We start from the raw sequence: 10,601 nt of genomic DNA on the forward strand, positions 1-10,601 counted from the left end.
ACGTTTCTTTTCAAAGCTTTCGGACCACAACACTTATCGCCCCCGTCGCACACAACAAAAGGAGAGGCAGAGAAAACCGAAAGCTGCGCTTAGACGAACGCCGCCTTTCAGCTCGTCCGTGCTTCACCGACGTCTTGTGCAGTTCGATAAGCACGCTAATGGGAATCGGTGGTGGACCACACTGATTGCTCAGTCAGGTAGTCCTGTTTCCGTCGCAAAAGTAGACACAAAAATACGACAGAACATTAACGAGAAAGAAATACACACGCACTCGTTTGCATCCGGATAAGATTACACAAGTGAACTCCGATTGGTGGACGCGCTTGACACGTGGCCGTCTGCGAAACGGCGAGAGGGTGCATAGTCATGGTAGACGCGGGGCGTTGCAAGTAACTTTCAGAATAGCGTTAGGTGCCATGGCGTACGAACAGCTTTATGCGGGCGCTCTTGTCGCCTTTGCTGCCGTGCTTATGCTCTTGCAGCAGTTCCGCCGAAAGTCCAGCTTGAAGAAGCAGCCACCTGGGCCACTAAAATTGCCTGTTATCGGTTCCTCCTATATTGTTGGAAGGTGAGTAGTGGTGTTGGGGCGTTTTTATACGTATTCTAATGCTCTCTGTTCAACGGATCATCGTTCTTTTTTTCAGGTACTCGAACCCATGGGATGCGTTTAGCGACCTGCGCCGGATCTACGGTGATGTGTACTCGATCAATCTCGGCTCAAGACGATGCCTGGTGGTCAGCTCTCTTGACGCTCTTCGTGAAGTGTTGGTCACAAAGGCGACCGACTTCGCTGACAGGCCGGATTCTCTTCGTTACCATGCGATATTCAAGAACAACCGGAATTTCTGTACGTTGAACGCTTCTTGTTCAATGCTGGGCAGCCTTTGTTTTGTGTGTGTGTGTGTGGTCTTGACTGTTTCTCCCTCTCTTTTTTTCTTTAGCTATAGCGTTATGCGACTGGTCTTCAAAGCAACGAACAAGACGGGATCTTTGTTACCCACTCATGCATCCGAAGCAAGCGTCCACAGAACAGTCGCGACTGAGTAATTGTATAGAAACTGAACTGAGATACCTGATTGCCGAGCTTTCCCGGACCGCTGGCAAACCCATGAATCCACGACAAGTGGTCCTGGTCACCACTGCGAATATCTTCTACACGTTCTTCTGCACGGAGCGCTTCGATCCTGAAGACCCAAAATTCTTGCGCATTGTGGACTTTTACAATGAAGTATTTCATCAGCTCTTCCAGGGATTCGCCATCGATTTCATGCCTTGGTTAAAGGTGAGTGGTGTTCCCTTGTAGCCACTTCGGGAGAAATATTACGTGCATCTGTTAATCTATAACTAATATTGCTGCCGCACTAAACTGACTGTTGAATTACTACAATGCAATCAATTGGTTTCACCAAGGGCGCAGCCAGAATTTTTTTTTTCGGAGGAGGAGGTTCAACCAAACCTTGTGGGTGTTCCTGCGTGCGTTTGTATATGTGCGTGTGACAGCAAAATTAAAGCAACCCCCCCCCCCCTTTCCTGGCTGCGCCGCCGAGTTTTGCTTCAGTTGCCGTTCCAATTTTATCGAGACCATGCGCAGAAGTGCTGAACGGCTCCATTTTAGATTGAAGGAGCGCATAGAGAAGCTTGGCCAACAAGCGCGTATGTCTGTTTAACGTTGTCCGTTTGCCACACAATGAGGCTGTCATCAAAATTGGTCGAAATGATGTGCAGTTTTCTTGTAATACGGATATCCTTTCGTTGCGGTGAAGGTTTTCTTTTATTTTAGGATTCGCCCAACTTTCAGTGCAATGAAAACAGCGCGACAACTGAACAAGGGTAACAGACATTTCAACCTCCGTCCCGTTTTCGCGCTGTTTTCATCACGGGAACGTGTACTAATGGGCCCTGCAAAATACCCCTCTGAACTTTCACTTACGTCAACTCCAGAGACGGAACAGCCAATTTGTAGAACGTACCACATGCTCTTCTATAAGGCTGCCGTGCGCCACGACAAATAGGGACGCTCAAAGGCGAATCGCCAGTTACCTTTTGCCTCGCTAATAAGTCACTCGTTACTAAGGAAGTAATCGATGTGCTAAAATACAAAAGAAATATACGATTACGAGCAATTGTACGTAATCGATTACGGACAAGTTAACCTTGAAATTGCGGCGACACTTTTTTTTTTGGGGGGGGGGGGTCTGCGAATTGTTCTTCGTACTTCGTTATATCGCTACGGTTTTTGACGACTTCCTTAGTCTTCATTTGCGGCTTCAGTCCTCCTCGGAATTCACATTTAAAGAGCCCCTAAACCCGTACACGTGCGCACAGGGGTGGCAGAGCGGCCCCCCTTGTGATCTAAGAAAATGGGGAGGGGTGAAATCTGCACCATATATACGGTGACTTAATCGCAAGATGGGGGCGAAAAGTCCGCGCCATACATTCACCTACTATACCAAGAGGGAGGGGAGCACGCCTATGCCTAAACCAGAGTTCAAAGGCGAGACAGCGTCTTTCTCGCCTTCGCTTCCCTTCGTACAAGCGCTCCACCCCGCTTATTTCTTCAAAGAACACGGGAAATGACGGCACTGCGCGTGGCGAGCAAGATTTCGCGCTTTTTGGCAACACCCTGCCATCTCCGTTTGCGCAATCGCAAACGCTGAAGACGAAATGAAATCACTTTATCTCGCATGATAGTCATAAAAGACAGGACGCGCATGCGACGGCGTCGCAAAGCAGGGCGGGAGATAATTCACAACAGATGCTTCTCCAGTCGAGAGCCGATTTCGTCGCGACGTGCATGTGAACTGGCGTCACGAATCGTGTCGCGAAGATGGAAGACGCAGGGAGAGAATTGAGCGCTCGTTTTTTTCGTATTTCAGAGATTGTTTAAGGGCCCTTCAATGCCACTTGAACTGGTATAACGGGTTACGGTAAAGGGACCCAGCAGACTGGCACAAGAGGACAGAGCGATCTGTCCTCTTGTCTGTCTGCTAGGCCATTTCTTCTTTACCGTAATGCGAGTACGACGAACCAACTCCCCCAATCTTGAACACTCGTAATATACCACGTTTCCGCAGCATTTCTGCGAAGTCAACGTAAGGCCTTTCGTCATGCGATCCGCAGCTTCCACTGTGCCTCTGGAAAAGAGCCGACATAAAACAGTTTTACATCGATTGTGTTGCAGCTGCACAACAAAATGGTAGCCAGCCCCAATGACGTCACTGAATATCTTCTAATACACGTCACGTGCTAGTCCTCGTAGAATAAAGGTTTTTGTCTTATTTGTTCAGCAGTAGAACTTGTTGTAGATCGTGCTCTTTGGAGTTCGCTACATATACGGCAACTGGCAATTTCAGAAGTATTTTCTTAGTTGTAATTTGTGTAAGAATTTCATTATCATGTTCCCACTTTATGTTTATGGTTGACGCCTGTTGGGAGAAATGTGTTCCTGTAGATTTTACGGACTAGTTTGATCCCCGCCATATTGGGCGGTTAGCCTTTGTTTTGTATCTTTAACAACGGAACCAACAGTGTTACGTATTGCATACGTGTTGATTTGGTGCATACGATGTTTCGTGGCGACACACAAACACGAAGCCTTAGCAGCCCAAGATGATGGCGCCCGGATGTCTTACAGAAAAACGCCTCTATATGGCGTCCCACTTAGCACGCAGCACGATTTACAGAAAAGAGGAACGCCTTTACGCGAAGCAAACCTAGTGCATATCGTTCCCAGTATACTGAAATAGCCGCTACTAACTCGCCTAATAATCAATAGTAATAATAAAGTACTCGCCTAATAAAATGTAAATGAGGATGTACACATGTTGAAATGACGTCTGTGCTACTTACAAAAACGTAATAATTGCGTTCTCAATATTTTCTGTACATAAAGAAGGCCCGCGAAATACTAAAGATAACACGTGACTGCGCTCCCGCCCGCAAAAGAAAGCAGCGCCCTCAAATAATCTTACTGCGAGCAACCACTCTGCCTCTTTTCCGCTGCAACAGCCAGCGTTTAGCACGTTGGCATGGTTACAGGTCGGGTTCCAACATGTGTCGCAGTTTTGCAGGTATTCCTTCCACTTCACTGTACGTCACTACCACCGTTCACATTTCACGGTCAACCGTTCTCTTTGACAACGCGACCGGATCACTGTTTTCATTCGAGTGATTACCGCCCAACTCTGTGGGAGCAAGGCTCCGCGTATCTTCGAACGAGATGTGGCAGATAGCGCTATCTGTTTTTTTTTCTACATTTTCTTTATTGCTACTGGCTATCTCAGTGAGCTTATTTGAGGGCGCTTCCTTTTGATGCACGCAGCGGTGTTATTTTTCGCATTTCGCGGACTTTATTTATTAGCAGGAAAAAAATTGGCGGCAGTACGTTGTTGAAAATAGTACAGACAGATGTCGTTTCAATATGCGCACATCTGCCTCATTGACATTTTCATGTTTAGGCGAGCACGTTTTGAGTTATAAATATGATTGTGACTAATTGTCATCAACGAAAAAATGGTATGGGCTACTACCGTACACTGGAAACTAATGCACTAGCTCTGCTTCGCATAACGCCACTCTTTTTCTTAAATCGCGCTGCGTGACAATTGGGACGCCCTGTGTATAATGAATGCATGCATATTATGCGTGTCGGATGAGCACACCACATTCGTTTCGCCATATTTACATGGAATCTATTCAAATGTGACTCAAGTTCAACGTGCGTGCTATGTCAGCTCATTGATGTCAGTCTTTTGCGTAGTAATTATTGGCCAAGTACAGGTGAGGACGTGTATAGGCTTTAGCTTGCGTTTGTGCTTCTGCACCTGCATCTTTAGCGCATTGAGGGATGCACCCATAGACGTTCACACGAGGGTGGGACAGGGGAGGTGGCCTGACTGCCCCCACCCACTAAATTACCTGAGGGAGCACGATGAAAGCCTCCCCCCACCCTTTGATGGGAAACCCTGCACACTCCTATCGATGCGACGCGTCGGTACTTGCAGGTAGATTTTTATGAAAGGGAACACGGGAGCGCGTGGCCTGCGTGCTCTGGCGGCTGCTGGCAACGTCTTCAAGCGGGAGCGCAAGAAACCGCAGCCCCATTGGCGTACTCTCGCGGCGAGCAGAAAGTCGTTCGTTGATAAAGAACCAGTGGCAAGATTGTACTGACCTCCCCCCTCAAGGCGACTACCGGCCTTTTGCATAGTCGCATTGGAGGGGAAGGTGGTTGTAATCTGGCCGCTGGTTTTATATCAACAATGGTTTTTTGCTCGCCGCGAGATGACGCGAAAAGAGGCAGTGGTTTCTTTCGCTCCCGCTCGAACGCGCTGCCAGCAGCCGCCGGATCACGCAATCCCGTGTTCCCTTTCATAACAATTGACACTGTTTCTGCAAGCAATATCGATTCACAGCATCGTTTTTCTTCGCACTTAGGTGTTGCAAAGCAAACAGCTGCGTGTTCTCAAGGAGAAGTCAATGGAAATCTACCGCTTCACCTTGGCCATCATGGACAGGCGGGAAAAGGCCATGGCCAGTGGAATCTGTGCTGGACTGGATCAGGCGCGCGACCTCATGGATGTGTTGCTGCTTTCGCTCAAAGGTCCCAACGCCGAAGGCAAGCTGGACAAGGTCGAAGTCGCAGTCGTAATAGAGGACCTCATCGGCGGCCACTCGGTCATCGCCAACCTCTGGGTTTGGTGCCTCTACATCCTCAGCGACTATCCGTAAGCAGCAGTGCCAACCATGTCAACTGCGTCCTCGTGTACAAAATTGCCGCAAAAAAAGTAAAACGGCACTGCGTAACAGTTGCATAGAAAAGAAGCTTTCCAACCAATTTACTAATCCATGCGGGCTTCTAAATTCCATACCATGCTCATAAGGAAGTCTATCTCCGTCAGACTTCGTCAGGATCACCCAACGCACAGCGGTCAGGAAAACGTTTCCCCACTCCGTAACGCACAAATGGCACCCGACGCGGCCTCGCACCATATGCAGATCGTCGGTGAACACGCTTTTGATAAATAGGGACGCGACAGTCGCTGCTTTAGAGCAAGATAATAATCACCGGGAGATTAACCGGTGCGCGCACACCTATCCGCTCTATCGGCTAACGATAGAGCAAACATGCACGAAGCGCGCGAAGGAACTCGGGAATCGAATACGTGTATAGCATCTTGTCGTTAAGTCAGTCTGGTTGAAGAATTAACATCCAATGAAGCCATAACTCGTTTAAAGGCCTGACCACGCGTACCCGTTGCAGAGGGAGAGAGCGAGTGTTGCAGAGAGGGAGAGAGCAGTTTGCCGGTCTGCCCCGTGCATGGACTTCATAGATTGATAGGCGAGAGCGCGTCAGTGAATTCCTTTGCCCCCTCTGAAGGGGCACCGTGCGCACCCTTATGCCCGGATGTGTCTCTTGACCGCAAATATTGTTGAAAGCACGAAATTGCGAGCAGCATATTTTAATACAAAAAGTTTCACTGTCCTGTCTGTAGGCTTCGTCTTGACTCTGTGGCCCTACGAAACTTATTGCGGCGTCCCAGACGCGAATGCAATGCTGAGGTTTCATTCAAAGGTCATTTCATTCACAGGTCACTTTAGCGCTATACGCTCGTAAATAGACTTTGCGCATATCATGGAAATCAATTCAATCTTTCGACCATGTGACCCTGTACTTTGCTGCATGATTGACGGTTCGCATCGAATGGCAGTTCGTATTGTGCGTTGAATCAGCGCACCACGTTGGCATAATAGAAATCGCCGACCGCAACCAAGTATAACATTGCCTAAGGGCGCAACGGTACACAACAAACATCTTATTATACTCTGCCGAAAATGGGGATTCGAGTTAGCAACATCCTACAGTAAGAACTCTTATTTGGGCTGGTTGGTACGTGTCCATAGAAAGTCGGAAATATCGCGAACAGGACAGAAAGCGCTAAGTCAATTTCTGTCTTGTTGTGTTCCCGCAAAAGCTGAAAACACGAACCGATCGTATCATAGCTCCTAAACACTGTGGGTACTGTTCGTTCGATTAGCCTGCTCATTAGAACCAATGTTTTTGTGTAGCCGAGGTCGCTGATTGTCCGTACGCTGTTGTGTTGTACATGATCGCATGCAGAAAAGGCAGGCCTCGTGACATGAACGAGGTGCCAAATCCTTTCATCACGAGCGTCTTTTTTGCGTTCGAGTTTTGCATTTATTTCTGGCGCGTGCAATTTCATTATAAAGCTTCATTACTCATTTTCACTATGTATATGTCCATCCATTCACAGGGAGTTTCAAAGCAGGATACGAGAAGAAATCGGGGTGATAATCGCATCTGAGGGGCGACTGCCTTCTCTTATGGATCGGAGTCGCATGTGCTACACCGAGGCCACGCTCTACGAGGTGATGAGGGTCGTCAACTCGCCCATCATCCCGCATGTCTGCTGCAATGATACCACGGTTCAAGGTGAGAGCCGTTGTCACCGCCGGAATCATTGCACATCTTACAAAAGCATAAAGAAATTATCAAAGTTCGTACGCATTTATCTCAAAGAATGAATGGGATAAACGCACGATCGAGACGGCATGGTGTTTCACTCTTTGATAGTACACGGACATGTTCGCGCTGAACACATACTGTATCGCGATGTGTCTACTTTAACTAGATATTTACCAAAACGTCTATGATGTGATTTCCGTCACTGATACAGATTACCGCGACATTGATACAGTGCGCTTGAACAGATCGCAAAAATAACCAGAGGAAGAAATTTCGTTGGTTTAGAAGTCTCGACTTCGCAGCAATAGGAACTAGCCGTTCGCACGCACTGACATACATCTTATGTATGTTCGCCCCTCTGGTTACTCCAGTGCGTGTTAGGTACTCTCCACTGCTGAGCTCCTGATTCTCAGAAACGCTGTGCCACTCCTTCGTGTTGTAAATGTTCAATCGAGCCATTTCAGCTCAACAAGCAAGCACACTGAGTTTGTCAGCGGATCCTCTACCAGTTCATTCCAGTAGCGTCCGCGTTTTTTTACCCCGCAGGTTTCCACGTGGACCGAGGCACCGTCGTGATGTTCAACACGAACGACATGAACTATTCTTCGCACCTTTGGGACACGCCGTGGGACTTCAACCCTGAAAGGTATACGTATACAAAAAGTACCAACCGACCCCAATCAACAAGGATTTTTTTTCCATAACTGTCACCTACTCAGTGATGTTGCTCTCACCGCAGTTATAGCCGTGTGCTATCCTAATTCATGCGTGAACGTCCTCGTGTAAAATTACTCATGCGCTCGATGACGGAAGGGTATACTGGTTCTAACGAATTAGCCGTCTCACGGGCATGCCCACAGGGGTGGCAGCGGAAGCGCCCTGCAAGCTGCTCATACTTCGCTTGTTCGGACCCGTCCCGGTTTCTGAAGATACTGACGGTGGTGGAACCTCTCATCGCACTAACAGTTCACTTTAATCCCCTCTTCGAGAAGCCGGACCTACGCCGTGTAGGCTCGTGTGATAAGCACGTACATCATCGCTAATTTTCAGTCAATTTCCAAACTTCTGCCCTGGGCTGGGACATTGACATCGAGGAGGGTGGGGAAGAGAGGGGGTGACACATTGCTATGAAGCTTGAGAACGTTTCTGGGACGAAAAAGTTTAACGACAGCGCAACAGGGACTGGGTTTTCCTTCGCCAGCCCCTTGTTGCACTGCTCTTTCCGACCCATATTGCCCCACCCTTGTGCAGGGTAGCAAACCAGTTCTTCTAGGTTAACCTCCCTGTCTCTTCCTTTTATTTTTTTCTCTCTCTTACATTTATCACTTTTACAGCGACCAACCCTCCCACGGCGCTTTCTCATTACCATCTTGCTGCGCAGGTTTCTCAGCGATGACGGCCAGTACGTCCTCAAGCCGGGCCACTTCTTCCCTTTCGGCACCGGCAAGCGCTCCTGCATGGGCGACGGCCTCGTTCGCGCCACGCTGATACTCGGCCTGGCGACGCTGTTCACACGCTTCGAGCTCTCACTGGCCCCCGGCCAGGTGCCCGCGAGTTTCGTGGAGTCCCGCAGCAAAGTCATTTTTGACCTCGATCCTAAGATCGTCTTCACGGAGGTCGCACCACGCACGCAATGTCAGTAGTTCGCGTTTTAGCGCTGCTCGCATGAGCACGTGCACGGGCTTACCCCGCAACTGTCTTTTCTCTATTCATCTCATGGCCATTCGCGCGTCCTTGACGCTTCATACACCCCAGTTTCGTCCAGGCTTATGTACAGCGAAGCTCGCGGTTCTTCCGTTTTCACGGAATTCGCCGGGAGTCTACTGCGTAGTACACGGCTTGAAAAGGCTGGTAACGTCAGAACGCCAGTGTTTGGGACACCGATCATGCGTGTCTCTGAAATCTAGGTATGAGGCTCGGATCTCGAATGTATTGCTGCACGTAGTTTTTCCAGAAACTCCTGAGAAACGTGCACATCGGCCTCACCGCTGGGAAGTGCACAATATTCCGCAGCGTGCGCGACGAGAACCGCGTCGTGTCGAACAGTTCCATGACCTCGCGTTCCTGCGCGGACCAAGCAGCAGCTGGCACTAACCCCACCAGTATTCATGCATCTTCACAGGAATAATCGCTCGGGGCAGCGGCTCGGGCAAGTGGGATGCTCGGGGCTTGGGCCAAGCACGCAAAGGCGCATTTCGTTATCGCTTGAGCTTATACGGCCGCGCGGCGGCGCGGTCGCGCGCAACCGAAACCTGGCCTCAACTCAGCTTCGTGCTCCCGTGCCACTCGTGGGCGTCGCTGCCCCAGCGAACTCCTTGTTTCACTAACACTCGTTCATATACTGTTCATATTTTATTCAGTTGGTCGTCGCATCCTTCTGCGACAACTGGGTCAGGCGGTCGAAAGGTTTAGCGCCTCGCTCACCGTTGTCTGCTGGTCCAGTCGTGCAACTCTCGTGGAACTGCTGTCATCAGCGTCGACTGAATTCTTCCAGCACCCGCAGATATAGAAATTTGAGCTGCCAAGTCAGACATGTCAAATAGTGGTCGTCTCAATAGAGGCCAATCGCCTATCATTCTTGCACTTCGAGCCACTTGGAACAGTGTCCTCTATAGACCTGTGCCCCAGGACTTGAGCGATTCAACTGCGATCCAAAGTGATGGTGTATCGTACGCGTCTCAGCTCGGTGGGGTTTTGTACTCTCCGTCAGCGTCCCCGATGTTCAGTCACGTCCATTAGAGTTTACGCAGTAACCCTGACGCTCATATGCCATGCGCGCCCTCACAACACATCCTGACCCGACGACTGGAGCGTGGGCGTCCAGCCGCCGCAGCCAGAGGTGCCCGCGTGTGGTGCGGTGAGCGCGTAGCTGCTGCTGGGGTTGGGGACGTGCGCGCGTCTACACACGCGTGAGCCAAACCGCGGCCGAAAACTTCGAGCGTACGTTCGCCACTGCGACTCAACGGTCCGAGCTCTGGGCTTTCCTCTTGACCTGAACCTTTGGATGCGTGCGCATGGACTCGCGCCCTCTGCCTCCAGGATCTGTCTCAACTTGCCATACCGAAATCGCTTCTAATATTGCGCTAATTTTATCGCAACTTATGCAGTTGAATTACTG

The 10,601-nt window shown here is 49.6% G+C and overlaps 1 protein-coding gene across 1 annotated transcript; it reads left to right on the forward strand.

The window, feature by feature from the left end:
• Positions 1-366: 366 nt before the first annotated feature.
• LOC119159527 (cytochrome P450 307a1-like) lies at positions 367-10,049 on the forward strand. Its single transcript, XM_037412320.2, has 7 exons — positions 367-568; positions 645-847; positions 942-1,282; positions 5,434-5,723; positions 7,272-7,450; positions 8,030-8,129; positions 8,865-10,049. Exons 1-7 carry the CDS (start codon positions 417-419, stop codon positions 9,124-9,126), a joined length of 1,527 nt encoding a protein of 508 aa, XP_037268217.2. The 5' UTR covers positions 367-416; the 3' UTR covers positions 9,127-10,049.
• Positions 10,050-10,601: the final 552 nt, after the last annotated feature.

The sequence above is a fragment of the Rhipicephalus microplus genome, chromosome 1 (assembly GCF_043290135.1).
Source record: "Rhipicephalus microplus isolate Deutch F79 chromosome 1, USDA_Rmic, whole genome shotgun sequence".
In the NCBI taxonomy this organism is placed as follows: domain Eukaryota; kingdom Metazoa; phylum Arthropoda; class Arachnida; order Ixodida; family Ixodidae; genus Rhipicephalus; species Rhipicephalus microplus.

Excerpts from the sequence above, each read along its gene's own strand:
- LOC119159527 (XM_037412320.2), top strand. The coding sequence starts at position 417 with ATGGCGTACGAACAGCTTTATGCGGGCGCTCTTGTCGCCTTTGCTGCC. Across the intron at positions 5,724-7,271 it reads TACATCCTCAGCGACTATCC|GGAGTTTCAAAGCAGGATAC; the intron begins GTAAGCAGCAGT and ends ATCCATTCACAG. Across the intron at positions 7,451-8,029 it reads CAATGATACCACGGTTCAAG|GTTTCCACGTGGACCGAGGC; the intron begins GTGAGAGCCGTT and ends TTTACCCCGCAG.